General features: G+C 42.0%; 1 protein-coding gene across 1 annotated transcript in view; it reads left to right on the top strand.

The window, feature by feature from the left end:
- LOC128653253 (arylsulfatase D) overlaps positions 1-13,827 on the top strand; it is a 290,960-nt gene extending 277,133 nt beyond the window's left edge. Inside the window, exon 10 of the mRNA XM_053706442.1 lies at positions 13,327-13,827. Within this exon, the coding sequence (XP_053562417.1) occupies positions 13,327-13,679 (353 nt within the window). The 3' untranslated portion in view covers positions 13,680-13,827. The remainder of the gene's footprint in view (positions 1-13,326) is intronic.
- Positions 13,828-18,661: the final 4,834 nt, after the last annotated feature.

Here is an 18,661-nt window from a genome sequence, read left to right as displayed (position 1 = left end):
ATGGTGTCTCTTGGAGGATGTTGTCTCAGTCGAGTCTAGCTCCTGCGGTTTCTAACAAGGCTTATGGTCTATCTGTGGATCCGTGTCTTTGGGCTTTTTCCTTTTCTTCTACAAGATACAACGAGTCCACGGATTTCATCCTTACTTGTGGGATATTAACCTCCTGCTAACAGGAAGTGGCAAAGAGCACCACAACAGAGCTGTATATATAGCTCCTCCCTTCCCTCCACCCCCAGTCATTCTCTTTGCCTGTGTTAGTAATAGGAAGAGGTAAAGTGAGGTGTTAGTTTTAGATTCTTCAATCAAGAAGTTTTATATTTTAAATGGTACCGGTGAGTACTATTTTCCTCAGGGAGATATGTAGAAGAAGATTTCTGCCCTGAGGTTGATGATCTTAGCAGATGTAACTAAGATCCATTTTGGTTCCCACAGAGCTTCTGAAGGTAGTGCAAGAGAAATCTTCAGTGTGGAGAACGGGGTCATGCTACAAGCAGCATTGAGGTATGCGCAGTCTTTTATTTCTGAGGATACTTGTTATATCAGATCTGGCTGACATTTTTCCCTACAAGGGAAGGGGTAAGTAGTAGACCTGTATCACTGAGGGTGTTACTGAAATTCCTGTGTGTTTTACATATTGCTTTGACATATCTGTATTGGGGCTTGACACTGGGAGAGGCAGCTTGACATTTATTTTATTTATTAGTAAGGTCAGTAGGGCTGCATTTTTTTGTTAAAAGATTTTAAGTACTGGGGACCACATGGCAAACCACTTCCCATGCGATTAAACAGACTGTTGAGACGACGTCCATAAGGGGCGGGGCCTATTTCCCGCGCTCAGGCGCGCAGCTTCCTCTGACTAAGAAGGCAGCAGGCATTAGCTCCGGTGGGGCCTAGAGTTGTGTTCTGATCACCGGATTGTTGTCGAGTCATTTTTCAGTACCCTGGGGGCAGGTAGGCGCCACAGCAGAGCTGTGGCGAGGTACAGGGGTCATTTTTTCTGTCAAGATATACTTTTTGAGTTAAAATGTCTCTTAGAGTGTAATTTCACCTTTTACTTATAGGGTGCAATAATTTTTAGGCCAATTGAATTATTATATTTAATTGTTTAACGTTTTTAAACGTATTGTGCAGTTTGAGAAAAAATTGTTGTTTTTTATTTCTTAAAGGCGCAGTACTCATTTTTCTCAAAGTTTTTTGAATCAATAAATGAGGTGATTTACGACTATTGTGGCTATTACTAGTCTGTTCAACATGTCTGACATTGAGGAAACCAATTGTTCTATGTGTTTAGAAGCCATTGTGGAACCCCCTCTTACTTTGTGTACCTCTTGTACTGAAAGAGCCTTACAATGTAAACAGCATATTTTAGGTAAAGAAAGTGTGCCTAAGGATGATTCTCAGTCTGAAGAGAATCAGGATATGCCATCTAATTCTCCCCAAGTGTCACAACCTTTAACGCCCACACAAGTGACGCTGAGTTCCTCAAATGTGTCTAATTCTTTTACTCTGCAGGAGATGGCTGCAGTTATGTCAACTACCCTTACAGATGTATTATCTAAGTTGCCAGTGTTACAGGGTAAACGCAGTAGGACAGGAATTAATGTGCATACTGAGTCCTCTGATGCTTTGTTGGCTATTTCCGATGTACCCTCACAGGGCTCTGAGTTGGGGGTCAGGGAATTGCTGTCTGAGGGAGAACTTTCAGACCCTGGATGTATGTTACCTCAGACAGATTTGGACGTCATGTCCTTTAAATTTAAGCTTGAACACCTCTGTCTGTTACTTCGGGAGGTTTTAGCGACTCTGGATGACTGTGACCCTATTGTGATTCCACCAGAGAAATTGTGTAAAATGGACAAATATCTAGAGGTACCTACTTACACTGATGTTTTTCCGGTTCCTAAAAGAATTTCGGAAATTATTAAGAAGGAATGGGACAGACCAGGTATACCGTTCTCTCCTCCTCCTAATTTCAAGAAAATGTATCCCATATCAGACACCGTTCGGGACTCTTGGCAGACTGTCCCTAATGTGGAGGGAGCTATATCTACCCTGGCTAAGCGTACAACTATTCCTATTGAGGACAGTTGTGCTTTCAAAGACCCTATGGATAAGAAGTTAGAGGGTCTTCTAAAGAAATTATTTATTCATCAGGGTTTCCTTTTACAACCAACAGCTTGCATTGTTCCGGTTACTACTGCAGCAGCTTTTTGGTTTGATGCTCTAGAAGAGTCTCTGAAGGTTGAGACCCCTTTAGAGGACATTTTAGATAGAATTAAGGCTCTCAAGCTAGCTAATTCTTTTATTACAAATGCCGCCTTTCAAATTGCTAAGTTGGCGGCGAGAAATGCAGGTTTTGCCATTTTAGCGCATAGAGCGTTATGGTTAAAATCATGGTCTGCTGATGTGTCATCTAAATCAAAGCTCTTAGCTATTCCTTTCAAGGGTAAGACCCTATTCAGGCCTGAGTTGAATTAAATCATTTCTGACATTACTGGAGGTAAAGGTCACGCCCTACCTCAAGATAAGTCTGTTAAGAGGAGGGGTAAACAAAATAATTTTCGTTCCTTTCGAAATTTTAAAGGAGTACCCTCTGCTTCCTCTTCCTCCACAAAGCAGGAAGGGAATTTTGCTCAGTCTAAGTCCATCTGGAGACCCAACCAGGCTTGGAACAATGGTAAACAACCCAAGAAGCCTGCTGCCGCTACAAAGACAGCATGACGGGGCGGCCCCCAATCCGGGACCGGATCTAGTAGGGGGCAGACTTTCTTTCTTTGCCCAGGCTTGGGCAAGAGATGTTCAGGACCCCTGGGCACTGGAAATTGTGACCCACGGTTATCAACTGGAATTCAAAAAATTTCTCCCAAGAGGGAGATTTCTTCTTTCATGATTGTCTGTAAAACAGATAAAGAGAGGCATTCTTACGTTGTGTAAAAGACCTCTCCACTATGGGAGTAATTCATCCTGTTCCAAGACTAGAACAGGGACAGGGATTTTACTCAAATCTTTTCGTAGTTCCCAAAAAAGAGGGAACTTTCAGACCCATTTTAGATCTCAAAAGTCTAAACAAGTTTCTCAGAGTCCCATCGTTCAAGATGGAGACTATCCGAACAATTTTACCGATGATCCAGGAGGGTCAATATATGACTACCGTGGACTTGAAGGATGCATAGCTTCATATTCCTATTCACAAGGATCATCATCAGTTCCTAAGGTTTGCCTTCCTGGACAAACATTTTCAGTTTGTGGCTCTTCCCTTCGGGTTGGCCACAGCATACAGAATCTTCCCAAAGGTTCTAGGGTCCCTTCAGGCAGTTCTCAGACCGTGGGGCATAGCAGTGGCGCCTTATCTGGACGATATTTTGATTCAGGCTTCGACTTATCTGACGAAATCTCATACAGACACAGTGTTGTCCTTTCTGAGAACTCACAAATGGAAAGTGAAAAGAGTTCACTAGTTCCACGGACAAGGGTTCCCTTCTTGGGAACTCTGATAGACTCTGTAGACATGAAAATATTTCTGAAGGAGGTCAGAAAATCAAAAATTCTAAATACTTGCCGAGCCCTTCAGTCCAATCCTCGGCCATCAGTGGCTCAGTGTATGGAGGTAATTGGATTAATGGTAGCGGCAATGGATATCATTCCGTTTGCTCATTTTCATCTCAGACCACTGCAGCTGTGCATGCTTGGACAGTGGAATAGGGACTGTGCAAATTTATCTCCTCAGATGAATCTGGATCAAGAGACCAGAGACTCTCTTCTTTGGTGGTTGTCGCTGGATCATCTGTCCCAGGGGACATGTTTCCGCAGATCCTCGTGGGTGATAGTGACAACAGACGCCAGCCTACTGGGCTGAGGTGCAATCTGGAATTCCCTGAAGGCTCAGGGTGTATGGACTCAGGTAGCGTCTCTACTTCCAATCAATATTCTGGAATTTAGAGCAATATTCAATGCGCTTCAGGCATGGACTCAGTTGGCTTCGGCCAAATTCATCAGATTCCAGTTGGACAATATCACGACTGTGGCTTATATCAATCATCAGGGGGGAACGAGGTGTTCCTTAGCGATGACATAAGTATCCAAGATAATTCAATGGGCGGAGGCCCACTCTTGTTATCTGTCGGCAATCTACATCCCAGGAGTAGAGAACTGGGAAGCGGATTTTTTAAGTCGACAGACTTTTCATCCGGGGGAGTGGGAACTCCACCCGGAGGTGTTTGCCTCACTGATTCTCCGTTGGGGCAGGCCAGAATTGGATCTGATGGCATCTCAACAGAATGCCAAGCTTCCAAGATACGGATCCAAGTCGAGGGATCCTCAGGCCGAACTGATAGATGCCTTGGCAGTGCCTTGGTTGTTCAGCCTAGCTTATGTGTTTCCACCGTTTCCTCTCCTTCCACGCGTGATTGCTCGGATCAAACAGGAGAGAGCTTCAGTAATTCTGATTGCACCTGCGTGGCCACGCAGGACTTGGTATGCGGATCTAGTGGACATTCTCTGCAGCTGACTGCTTGGAGATTGAATGCTTGATTTTATCTAAACGGGGATACTTTGGTACAGGCACGTAAGCCTGTCACTAGAAAGATCTATCATATCATTTGGCATAAATATCTTTTTTGGTGTGAATCCAAAGGCTACTCAAGGAGTAAAGTTAGGATTCCCAGGATTCTGTCTTTTCTCCAAGAAGGATTGGAGAAAGGGTTTTCAGCGAGTTCCTTAAAGGGACAGATTTCTGCTTTGTCAATTTTACTACACAAACGTTTGGCAGATATTCCAGATGTTCAGTCTTTTTGTCAGGCTCTAACCAGAATTAAGCCTGTCTTTAGACCAATTGCTCCGCTTTGGAGTTTGAATTTAGTTCTTAGTGTTCTTTAAGGGGTTCCATTTGAACCCATGCATTCCATAGATATTAAGTTATTATATTGGAAAGTTTTATTTTTAGTTGCTATTTCTTCTGCTGATAGAGTTTGAGCTTTCAGCGTTACAATGTGATTCATCTTATCTTATCTTTCATTCTGATAAGGTGGTTTTGCGTACCAAACCTGGATTCCTTCCTAAGGTTGTTTCAAATAAGAATATTAATCAGGAAATTGTTGTTCCGTCCTTGTGTCCTAATCCTTCTTCTAAGTTACATAACCTGGACGTGGTCCGTGCCTTGAAGTTTTACTTGCAGGCGACTAAGGATTTCAGTCAATCATCTTCATTATTGATTGTTTATTCTGGAAAGCGTAGGGGTCAGAAAGCTACGGCTACCTCTCTTTCTTTTTGGCTGAAGAGTATCAGCCGCCTGGCAAATGAGACTGCTGGACAGCAGCCTCCTGAAATAATTACGGCTAATTCTACTAGGGCTGTGGCTTCCACATGGGCTTTTAAAAACGATGCTTCTGTTGAACAGATTTTCAAGGCTGTGACTTGGTCGTCTCTTCATACTTTTTCCAAATTTTACAAATTTGATACTTTTGCTTCTTCTGAGGCTGTTTTTGGGAGAAAGGTTCTTCAAGCAGTGGTGCCTTCCGTTTAGGTCTCTGTCTTGTCCCTCCCATTTCATCAGTGTCCTGTAGCTTTGGTATTGTATCCCACAAGTAAGGATGAAATCCGTGGACTCGTCGTATCTTGTAGAAGAAAAGTAAATTTATGCTTACCTGATAAATTTAATTTCTTCTACGATACGACGACTCCACGGCCCTCCCTGTCATTTTCAGACAGATTTAGATTATATTTTATTTTTTATAGCCTCAGTCACCTCTGTACCTTTAGCTTTTCCTTTCTCTTCCTAACCTTCGGTCGAATGACTGGGGGTGGAGGGAAGGGAGGAGCTATATATACAGCTCTGCTGTGGTGCTCTTTGCCACTTCCTTTTAGCAGGAGGTTAATATCCCACAAGTAAGGATGAAATCCGTGGACTCGTCGTATTGTATAAAAAAATAATTGATCAGTTAAGCATAAATTTACTTTCTTCTATAAAGGTAAGACAAGTCCACGGATTCATCCTTTACTTGTGGGACATTATCCTTCCCTACAGGAAGTGGCAAAGAGCACCACAGCAGAGCTGTCTATATAGCTCCTCCCTTAGCTCCACCCCCAGTCATTCTCTTTGCCTACTCTAAGTACTAGGAAGGGTAAAGTGAAAGAGGTGATAAAATAGTAGTTTTTAATTTCTTCAAGCAAGAGTTTTTTATTTTAAATGGTACCGGTGTGTACTATTTACTCTCAGGCAGCAGATGGATGAAGACTGCTGCCTGGAAGATGATGATCTTAGCATTTGTAACTAAGGTCCATTGCTGTTCCCACAGAGGCTGAGGAGTACAGGAAACTTCAGTGTGAGAAACGGTTTCATGCTATGCAGCAATGAGGTATGTTCAGTCATATTTTTCTGGAGAGACTGTGTTTTTCAGAAAGGCTGACATTATACCCAGGAGGGTAAGGGTAAGCAGTAATCCTAGAGCTAAAAGAAGGGCATTACTTTGCTTGCATATGGGGCCAATTACTAATATGGTTGACACTGAATGACAAATGTTTGTGAGCAAACGTTTTTTTGTTGATTTGGGAGTGCTTTAACGTTTTTGTGGGCAATAAACGTTTTTGGGCAATTTTATTAGGGCACACATGGCTTAATTTTCGGGTCTTAGACCCACATGGCTAGTTATAACCGCTCTGGTGCGGTTCTTTAAGGCTTAGGAAACATCAAGTGAGATGGACGGGGCCTATTTTCGCGCCTCAGATGCGCAGTTAGTTTTGTCAGTAAGCAGCAAGCTCTAACTCCTGAGGGCCCTGGTGTATGTTTTGGGCCAAATCGAATCTTTTACCCCACACTTTCTATCCCTGACGGCAGGTAGGGCCACAGCAGGGCTGTGGCAAGATACTGAGAGTGTTTTTTCTGGATCTGGGCCTATTTTCGATCCGGTTTGAAAATTAAGGGGTTAATTGTTAAAAAAATTCTGTGGTGCAATCTTAACTACCTATAGTGTGTCAACATAAAAAAGTTTGAAAAAATTGGTGCATGTTTAAGCTGTTTTGCAGAATGTGTATGCTTTTTTTCTCTTAAAGGCACAGTACCGTTTTTTAAGATTGTTATTTTTTTCACTAAATAAAGTGTTTTAATGCTTGTTTGTAGTCATTACTAGCCTGTTCAACATGTCTGACATTGAGGAAAGTCAATGTTCAATATGTTTAGAAGCCATTGTGGAACCTCCACTTAGAATGTGTCCCTCATGCACTGAAAGGTCAATAAATTGTAAAGAACATAGTTTAGCTACTAAAAGTATGTTGCAGGATGATTTTCAGTCAGAAGAGAATCAGGTTATGCCATCTAATTCTCCCCAAGTGTCACAACCGTTAACGCCTGCACAAGCGACGCCAAGTACTTCTAGTGCGTCTAATTCTTTCACCCTGCAAGATATGGCTGCAGTTATGAATACTACCCTCACAGAGGTTTTATCTAAGCTACCTGGGTTGCAGGGGAAGCGCAGCAGGTCTGGTGTGAGAACAAACGCTGAGCCCTCTGATGCTTTATTAGCCATATCCGATGTACCCATGTCCAATGTTCTGAAGTGAAGGATTTGCTGGCTGAGGGAGAGATTTCTGACTTAGGAAATATGTTCCCTCAGACAGATTCTGATATGACGGCTTTTAAATTTAAACTAGAACACCTCCGCTTATTGCTCAGGGAGGTTTTAGCGACTCTGGATGATTGTGACCCTATTGTAGTTTCAGAGAAATTGTGTAAAATGGACAGATTCCTAGAGGTTCCTGCCTACACTGATGTTTTTCCGGTCCCTAAGAGGATTTCAGAAATTGTTACTAAGGAGTGGGATAGACCAGGTATTCCGTTCACTCCCCCTCCTACTTTTAAGAAAATGTTTCCCATATCAGACGCCGTGCGGGACTCGTGGCAGACGGTCACTAAGGTGGAGGGAGCTATTTCTACCCTGGCTAAGCGTACACCTATACCTATTGAGGACAGTTGTGCTTTCAAAGATCCTATGGATAAAAAATTAGAGGGTCTCCTGAAGAAAATATTTGTTCATCAAGGTTTTCTTCTCCAACCTATAGAGTGCATTGTTCCTGTAACTACTGCAGCATCCTTTTGGTTCAAGGCTCTGGAAGAGTCTCTTGAGGTTGAGACTCCATTAGAGGATATTCTGGATAGAATTAGGGCTCTCAAGCTAGCTAATTCTTTCATTACAGATGCCGCTTTTTAATTGGCTACATTACCGACGAAGAATTCAGGTTTTGCCATTTTAGCGCGTAGAGTGTTATGGCTTAAGTCCTGGTCTGCTGATGTGTCATCAAAAGCTAAGCTTTTAGCCATCCCTTTCAAGGATAAGACCCTATTCGGGCCTGAAGTGAAAGAGATCATTTCAGACATCACTGGAGGGAAAGGCCACGCCAAGACGAATAAGATGAGGACCAAAGAAAATAATTTTCGTTCCTTTTGAAACTTCAAAGGTGGTCCCTCTTTCTCTTCCCCTGCCACAAAGCAAGAGGGGAATCTTGCTCAATCCAAGTCAGTCTGGAGACCTAACCAGACTTGGAACAAGGGTAAACAGGCCAGGAAGCCCGCTGCTGCCTCCAAGACAGCATGAACGGGTAGCCCCCGATCCGGGACCGGATCTAGTAGGAGGCAGACTTTCTCTCTTCGCTCAGGCTTGGGCAAGAGACGTTCAGGATTCCTGGGCTTTAGAAATAGTAACCCAGGGGTATCTTCTAGATTTCAAAGATTCTCCCCCAAGGGGGAGATTCCATCTTTCTCAATTGTCTGTAAACCAGACAAAAAGAGAGGCATTCTTACGCTGTGTAAAAGACCTATATTCCATGGGAGAGATCTGCCCAGTTCCAGAAACAGAACAGGGACAAGGGTTCTACTCCAATGTGTTTGTGGTTCCCAAAAAAGAGGGAACTTTCTGACCAATTTTGGATCTCAAGATCCTAAACAAGTTCCTCAGAGTCCCATCCTTCAAGATGGAGACCATTCAGACTATTTTGCCAATGATCCAGGAGGGTCAATATATGACCACCGTGGACTTAAAGGATGCGTATCTACACATTCCTATCCACAAAGATCATCACCAGTTCCTCAGGTTCACCTTTCTGGACAAGCATTACCAGTTTGTGGCTCTTCCCTTCGGGTTGGCCACAGTTCCCAGAATTTTCACAAAGGTGCTAGGGTCCCTTCTGGCGGTTCTAAGGCCGTGGGGCATAGCTGTGGTGCCTTATCTGGACGATATCTTAATCCAGGCGTCAACTTACCAACTAGCCAAGTCTCACACGGACATCGTGTTGACTTTTCTAAGATCTCACGGGTGGAAGGTGAACGTAAAAAGGGTTCACTTATCCCTCTCACAAGAGTTCCATTCCGGGGAACTCTGATAGATTCGGTGGACATGAAAATTTTTCTGACGGAGGTCAGGAAATTAAAGATTTTATCCATCTGCCGAGCTCTTCATTCCATTCCTCGGCCATCAGTGGCTCAGTGTATGGAGGTAATCAGTTTAATGGTAGCGGCAATGGACATAGTTCCGTTTGCTTGCTTGCATCTCAGACCACTGAAACTTTGCATGCTCAAACAGTGGAATGGGGATTATGCATATTTATCTCCTCAGATAAATCTGGATCAAGAGACCAGATACTCTCTTCTTTGGTGGTTGTCACAGGATCATCTGTCCAAGGGAATGTGTTTCCGCAGGCCAGCATGGGTCATTGTGATGACGGACGCCAGCCTATTGGGCTGGGGTGCAGTCTGGAATTCCCTGAAAGCACAGGGTTTGTGGACTCAGGAGGAGACTCTCCTCCCAATCAATATTCTAAAACTGAGAGCGATATTCAACATGCTTCAGGCGTGGCCTCAGCTGGCGTTGGCCAGATTCATAAGATTTCAGTCGGACAATATCACGACTGTAGCATATATCAATCATCAGGGGGGAACAAAGAGTTCTCTAGCGATGATAGCGGTTACCAAAATAATTTGATGGGCAGAGACTCACTCTTGCCATCTATCAGCAATCTATATCCCAGGAGTGGAGAACTGGGAAGCAGATTTTCTAAGTCGTCAGACTTTTCATCCGGGGGAGTGGGAACTCCATCTGGAAGTGTTTGCACAATTGCTTCAGCAATGGGGCACACCAGAATTGGATCTCATGGCGTCTCGTCAGAATGCCAAACTTCCTCGTTACGGGTCCAGGTCAAGGGATCCTCAGGCAGTACTGATAGATGCTCTGGCAGTACCCTGGTCATTCAACCTGGCTTATGTGTTTCCAGCTTTTCCTCTCCTTCCTCGTTTGATTGCCAGAATCAAACAGGAGAGAGCTTTGGTGATTTTGATAGCACCTGCGTGGCCACGCAGGACTTGGTATGCAGACCTGGTGGACATGTTATCTCTTCCACCTTGGTCTCTGCCACTGAGACAGGACCTTCTGATTCAAGGTCCGTTCCAGCATCCAAATCTATTTTCTCTGGGTCTGACTGCTTGAAGATTGAACGCTTGATCTTATCCAAGCGGGGGTTCTCTGAGTCGGTCATAGATACCTTGATTCAGGCTCGAAAGCCTGTCACCAGGAAAATCATAAGGTATGGCGTAAATATCTTTATTGGTGCGAATCCAAAGGCTACTCCTGGAGTAAGTTCAGGATTCCTAGGATTTTGTTCTTTCTCCAAGAAGGATTGGAGAAGGGGCTATCAGCTAGTTCCTTAAAGGGACAGATATCTGCTTTATGAATTCTACTGCACAAACGTCTGGCAGATGTTCCAGACGTTCAGTCGTTCTGTCAGGCTTTGGTTAGAATCAAGCCTGTGTTTAAACCTGTTGCTCCGCCTTGGAGTTTGAATTTGGTTCTTAAAGTTCTTCAAGGGGTTCCGTTTGAACCTATGCATTCCATAGATATTAAGCTTCTATCTTGGAAAGTTTTGTTTTTAGTTGCTATCTCTTCGGCTCGAAGAGTTTCTGAACTATCTGCATTGCAATACAACTCGCCTTATCTTGATTTCCATGCTGATAAGGTGGTTCTGCGTACCAAGCCTGGATTCCTTCCTAAGGTTGTTACTAATAAGAATATTAATCAGGAAATTGTTGTTCCTTCTCTGTGTCTTAATCCTTCCTCTAAGAAGGAGCGTCTATTGCACAACTTGGACGTGGTTCGTGCTTTAAAGTTTTACTTGCAAGCGACCAAAGATTTTCGTCAAACATCTTCTTTGTTTGTTGTCTATTCTGGAAAATGTAGAGGTCAAAAAGCTATGGCTACCTCTCTTGCCTTTTGGCTAAAAAGCATCATCCATTTGGCATACGAGACTGCTGGACAGTAGCCTCCTGAAAGAATTACAGCTCACTCTACTAGAGCGGTGGCTTCCACATGGGCTTTTAAAAATGATGCTTCTGTTGAACAGATTTGTAAGGCTGCGACTTGGTCTTCGCTTCATACCTTTTCCAAATTTTACAAATTTGATACCTTTGCTTCTTCGGAGGCTGTTTTTGGGAGAAACATTCTTCAAGCAGTGGTGCTTTCTGTTTAACCATCTGTCTTGTCCCTCCCGTTCCTCCATGTCCTGTAGCTTTGGTATTGTATCCCACAAGGATGAATCCGTGGACTCGTCTTACCTTTATAGAAGAAAACTAAATTTATGCTTACCTGATAAATTGATTTCTTCTATGGTAAGACGAGTCCACGGCCCGCCCTGTCATTTTAAGACAGATTATATTTTTTTTATTTTAACTCAGTCACCTCTGCACCTTGTAGTTTCTCCTTTTTCTTCCTGTACCTTCGGTCGAATGACTGAGGGGTGGAGCTAAGGGAGGAGCTATATAGACAGCTCTGCTGTGGTGCTCTTTGCCACTTCCTGTAGGGAAGGATAATATCCCACAAGTAAAGGATGAATCTGTGAAGAAGAAATCAATTTATCAGGTAAGCATTTTCTCGGCTGGGGTTTCTGGTGTAAGGGTTTTAGACCCGGTGCCCTCAGAATGAACTGCCTTTTGTACTCTCCCGTTTTAGCAGTGTCCTCTATAACTTGGGTATTGTTTTCCCAAAAGTAATGAATGCAGTAATGAAAGTAATGAATGCAGCCGTATACTCTTTCCGTTTATGAAGAAAAACATAAATTATGCTTACCTGATAATTTCCTTTTCTTCAGACTGAAAGAGTCCACAGCTCCCTGCCCGTAATTTTCTGAGAGCGTCAGTTATTTTTATTCTTCTGGCACCTTTTTTCCACCCTATGCTTCTTCTACTGTTCCTTTTTCCTCGGCAGAATGACTGGGGGAAGTGGAAGAGGTATTTAAAGTGAAGGTAAATACTATTAAAAACAGGGGCACTTTCATTCATCAAAGTTTACAAAGCAGCCGTTTTGATTAAAAACTTACCTTTGTTTCTTTTCACAGCTACAGCAGCTTTCTCCTCCTGGAAATCCTATCTTCACACGTCAGCAATAACTAATCCGGCTTCTTCCAATCATGGCTTTCCCCCCAGGGTTATTATGGCCTGAGGCCATTCTGTGATTGGAGGAAGCCGGATTAGTCATTTCTGACGTGTGAAGAGAGGATTTCCAGAAGGGGGAAGCTGCTCTGGCTGTGAAAAAAACAAAGGTAAGTTTTTTAATCAAAACGGCTGATTTGTAAACTTTGATGAATGAAAGTGCCCCTGTTTTTCATAGTATTATTAAAAAGCGGACTTACATTCATCAAAGTTTACCTTCACTTTAAGCCTTTGGCTGGGGTGTCTTTGCCTCCTCCTGGTGGCCAGGTTTTGAATTCCCAAAAGTAATGAATGCTGCTGTGGACTCTTTCCATCTGAAGAAAAGGAAATTATCAGGTAAGCACAATTTATGTTTTTTGCCTATATCGCCCAGCCCTATTTCACTGTTTATGGTAAACAGTATTGTTGTACATTTATTATTAAATGCCCAATGTTTTCAGAATAAGACAAGTCTGCTAGAAAGTAGTTAAGTCAACCAATATGAAGTTTTGCTTAGAAATGATTAACTAAAGTTAGTTATTGCTGCAGATTCATGATTACAAGCTGATTAAAATGTTTATTCTAGTAGCTATCTGAAAAATTCAGTATATGAAGTGAAAACGTGAATTATATGTCGGATAATATTGTTAAAATAACCAAAATTAATCATTTTCTGCCACACAGATATCGTAATACAACAAATTAGACAAACTTTAATTTTTAAAACAAAAAAAGAGAAAAAAATACCAAATGACAAAAAATTACTTGCATATATCACCTAGTATCTGGGCCAACCTGATGTCATTTTTGTGCCTCTAATAATGAAGTATGAATGCAAATAATAAGCCAGTAATACTAATATTAATGTATTTCTGTTTATTAAGGTGGAACAGTTTGGAAAGTTCATTACATGTCTCCAATATTCAGTCCAGAGGGAGCAGGAGCATGTTATGGATCAAAAGTATGTCGATGCTCTAAGGATCAAGTCAATTACCATGTTCCTCCACTGCTTTTTAACCTTTCCAAAGACCCTTCTGAGAAATATCCACTTTCTTATGATTTGGTCCCATATAATGAAGTCCTTCAGAAGATAAATCAGGCTGTGGCAAACCATAATAGGACTATAGAACTAGTCCCAAAACAGCTGTATGGCATAAACAACTTCTGGAATCCAAAACTACAGTTATGCTGTGGGACATTTCCATTTTGTTGGTGTAACAAAGAGACTAATATATAATGATTTACAATTAGGATGTGTATTTTATGGTTACTTTCCTAAAATCACAACTGACCCAAGATTATTCAAATTTAACAGCACAATGAAAGCTATCATAACAGTATTTCTTTTTAATGATGCGATGAGTCCACGGATCATCTAATTACTATTGGGAATATCACTCCTGCCCAGCAGGAGGCGGCAAAGAACACCACAGCAAAGCTGTTAAATATCCCCCCCCCCTTCCCTCCCACCCCAGTCATTCTCTTTGCCTATGTTAGAGCAAGGAAGTCATAAAGTTAGGTGTTAGAAAAGATTCCTCAATTAAGAGTTTATTATTTTTAAAGTAGTACAAGATTGTGCTGCTTTGTTCTAGGGTGTAGCCGTAGTCCATATCAGTCTCTTTGGTAGAGCAGTGGTGGCTTTAGAGCAATGGGAACTTGTGGGACATAATTCTTACTGCATCTCCCATACTGATACTGCCCTAACTCTGAAAAACTGAGGGATATTACTCAGTCCTTTCTCTTGTTTCACAGGTCCATGTGAGGGAGAGAACCTCTCAAACCTGGGAGCTGCCTTGCTATCTGTGCTGACTTTAATTTCTGGGGTTAATGTAAGAAAACTCAGAAAAAGTTGGGCACTTTATTTCATAGGATGAGACATATAAGGAAGCCTTCATTGGAATTGGGCACTTTATATTCATTAGACATAAATTCTCCTATGTACACAGGAGACACTGTGTGACAGCCTAGATGCAGGCACTGGAGCAAGGAAAATACTTTGTGGTGGTTCACATCTCCCGGCGGGTTTCATAACAAATATGCCGACCGGGAGATGACTGTATTGGTGACGCCCACGATGGACGGTACTAGAGGAGGTGGCAATTGCGTTGCGCGCCTTTTCTCCTTCACTTCCTGATTAATAGGAAGGGAAGTTGTACTGCTGCTTTGCCTATTACGCATTCTCTAATTTAATATGTGTATTTAAGACCAGAGACCGACTTCTGCAGCTGCTGCTGAGCTCCGGATCTGATAGTGTGGGAACGACTTCTGCTCAGAGGGAGTTGGTTACAACGGTCAGGTAGGCACTGCTGAGGTGTGGAGGTGATCTGCAATCTTTTTGTCAGGCCTTGGTCAGGATCAGGCCTGGGTTCAGACCAGTTACTCCTCCATGGAGTTTTAATTTAGTTCTTAAGGTTCTTCAAGGGGCTCAGTTTGAGCCTATGCATTGCTTAGATATTAAGTTGTTATCTTGGAAAGTTTTGCTTCTTGTTGCTATTTCTTCTGCTCGTAGAGTGTTAGAGCTCTCGGTATTGCAGTATGAGTCTCCTTACCTTATTTTTCATTCGGATAAGGTAGTTTTACGTACTAAATTAGGATTTCTTCCTAAAGTAGTTCTGACCGGAACATTAATCAGGAGATTGTTGTTTCTTCCTTGTGTCCTATTCCTTCCTCTCAGAAGGAAAGGCTTCTGCACAATTTAGACGTGATACATGCTTTAAAATTTTACCTACAGGCGACTAAGGATTTTTGTCAGTCTTCTGCCTTGTTTGTGGTTTTCTCGGGAAAACGTAAGGGTCAGAAAGCCACGGCTACTTCTCTTTCTTTTTGGCTGAAGAGTATCATACGTTTTGCCTATGAGACTGCTGGACAGCACCCTCCAGAGAGAGTTATGGCTCATTCCACGAGGGCTGTTGCTTCCTCATGGGCATTCAAAAATGAAGCTTCTGTGGAACAGATTTGCAAGGCTGCAACTTGGTCCTCTCTTCACACTTTTTCATAATTCTATAAATTTGACACTTTTGCCTCGGCTGAGGCTTCTTTTGGGAGAAAGGTTCTCCAAGCAGTGGTGCCTTTCATTTAAGTTCCCTGTCTTGTCCCTCCCGTATCATCTGTGTACTCTAGCTTGGGTATTGATTCCCAATAGTAATTAGATGATCAGTGGACTCATCGTGTCATTAAAAAGAAAAGAAAATGTATGCTTACCTGATAAATTTATTTCTTTTTTGACACGATGAGTCCACGGCCCGCCCTGTTTTATAGACAGGTTGTTGGTTTGTTATAAACTTCAGACACCTCTGCACCTTGTTACTTCCTTTCTCTCCTTTACTTCGGTTGAATGACTGGGGTGGGAGGGAAGGGAGGTGATATTTAACAGCTTTGCTGTGGTGCTCTTTGCTGCCTCCTGCTGGGCAGGAGTGATATTCCCAATAGTAAATAGATGATCCGTGGACTCATCGTGTCAAAAAAGAAAAAAATTATCAGGTAAGCAAAAAAAATTTTTTTAAAATTGATTAAAAAGGCAAAGCTTGAAAAGTCAGTACAAGTACTGAGTACATACTAAGCTAGTGAACCTGACCTCTTGAGTGCACTGAATATTATACCAAAGCAACATTTAAAAAAAATATTTTATATAAAGTTATATGAATTACTGTTTTCTCCAGGACCTGTTTCATGGGCACACCACCGGACTGATTTTACTGACCACCTCGCTAAAATTTAAACCAATATATATCTAAAATTAACTGATGTTACATGTTTGTTGCACAAATTATCATTAAATCGATCAATTCAGGTTATGCATTTAATTTGTATTTTTTAGCATTTATAAGTAACAGAATATGCTCCAAGGTGCCCTGAGAGAGAGAGAGACTTCATAGTCCTGATCCCTGAAATAAAAATCAATATACGTTCACTGCATAAATGAGAGCGTCTCATTTAGGATTAGTAGATAATTAATCTACCGTTGTATCATTTAAACCATGAATTTTGTAATCTCTGTGATTCTATAATTTATCATTTTAATATCTGTGCTGTTCTTGTTTAACACTATATTAAAATGATTAAAAAGTTGTATTTATTTTTACTGTACACTATAGAACTGTTTGCAATGTATCCAGTGTTTGTTGGTCACAATCGGCCCTCATTTATCCCTTATTATATTGTCCATTCACAAGGGCTTTTAAGACTTCGGCCCCTATTTAAGAAAGTCTAGCGGACCTGATCCAACAATGTGGATTATGTCCGCCAGACCTCGCTGAATACAGCGAGCAATACGCTCGCCGTATTCAGCATTGCACCAGCAGCTCACAAGAGCTGCTGGTGCAATGCCGCCCCCTGCTGACTCGCGGCCAATTGGCCGCCAGCAGGGGGGTGTCAATCAACCCGATCGGGTTGATTTCCGGCGATGTCTGTCTGCCTGCTCAGAGCAGGCGGACAGGTTATGGAGCAGCGGTCTTTGTGACCGCTGCTTCATAACTGCTGTTTCTGGCGAGCCTGCAGGCTCACCAGAAACACGGGGCATCAAGCTCCATTCAGAGCTTGATAGATAGGCCCCTTCATCTTCAAGAACAGGGTTTTCCAACTCCAGTCCTCAAGACTGATTGAAAGATCAGGTTTTTAGAATAACATTGCCTGTTAGTGGGTCCTGGTGAGTGGAACTAGGAAACTCTTACCTAAATTATATTTTGGTCTGGGTCATCTTTTGCATGATTTTAAACTTTCCTTGTATAAATATAAATAATTAAATTGATTGATTTTCATGAGATCTAAAAATCCAAATCCTAGAAAATCCATCATTTTAAAAGAACATTGGGGCAGATTTATCATTGTCCAGACAGACAAGGTTCACGTGTAGTGAACCTGTCCACCCAAGATGGCAAATTGCTGGGAAACATTCACTTTTCATATTTCTGAGGTTTAAACTGCTGCTTCATAAATATCAGTTGCAGGCTCGAATGAATAATCCTGCAACTGATAGGGACATTTGCCTCTTGATAAATCTGCCGCAGTGTGTAATTAGATTGCTCATAAAAATACCAGCCGTTTACATAGAAAAAAAACAATCGGCTAGATTACGAGTGAAAAAGCAGCGTTATGGCTCTTTCTCCAACATTGGTGTGTCCGGTCCACTGCGTCATCCTTACTTGTGGGATATCTCTTCCCCAACAGGAAATGGCAAAGAGTCCCAGCAAAGCTGGCCATATAGTCCCTCCTAGGCTCCGCCCACCCCAGTCATTCTCTTTGCCGTTGCACAGGCAACATCTCCACGGAGATGGTTAAGAGTTTTTTGGTGTTTAAATGTAGTTTTTATTCTTCTATCAAGTGTTTGTTATTTTAAAATAGTGCTGGTATGTACTATTTACTCTGAAACAGAAAAGGATGAAGATTTCTGTTTGTGAGAGGAAGATGATTTTAGCAGACAGTAACTAAAATCGATTGCTGTTTCCACATAGGACTGTTGAGATGAAGTAACTTCAGTTGGGGGAAACAGTTAGCAGACTTTTCTGCTTAAGGTATGACTAGCCATATTTCTAACAAGACCATGTAATGCTGGAAGGCTGTCATTTCCCCTCATGGGGACCGGTAAGCCATTTTCTTAGTCAAACAAACAGAATAAAGGGCTTAATATGGGCTAAAAAACTGGTAGACATTTTTATGGGCTAAATCGATTGCTTTATTTGGGCATTTTATTCATATTTATGCTGACAATTCGCATTTATAAACTTGGGGAACGTTTATTAAACGGCAGGCACTATGTTAGACACCTTTTCCAGTCAGGGGGCCTTCCTAGTTGTAGACTGAGCCTCATTTTCGCGCCATTACTGCGCAGTTGTTTTTTGAGAGCAGGGCATGCAGATGCATGTGTGAGGATCTGAAATTTGCTGGAAAAGCTTCTAGAAGGCGTCAATTGGTATCGTATTCCCCTCTGGGCTTGGTTGGGTCTCAGCAAAGGCTATAGCTGGGACTGTATAGGGGTTAAATTTGTAAACGGCTCCGGTTCCGTTATTTTAAGGGTTAAAGCTCTGAAATTTGGTGTGCAATACTCTTAATGCTTTAAGACACTGTGGTGAAATTTTGGTAATTTTTGAACAATTCCTTCATACTTTTTCACATATTCAGTAATAAAGTGTGCACTGTTTAAAATTTAAAGAGACAGTAACGGTTTTGTTTTAAAACGTTTTTTGTGCTTTGTTGACAAGTTTAAGCCTGTTTAACATGTCT

The sequence above is a fragment of the Bombina bombina genome, chromosome 3 (assembly GCF_027579735.1).
Source record: "Bombina bombina isolate aBomBom1 chromosome 3, aBomBom1.pri, whole genome shotgun sequence".
NCBI lineage: Eukaryota > Metazoa > Chordata > Amphibia > Anura > Bombinatoridae > Bombina > Bombina bombina.
This window is presented reverse-complemented; position numbering and strand designations above follow the sequence as displayed.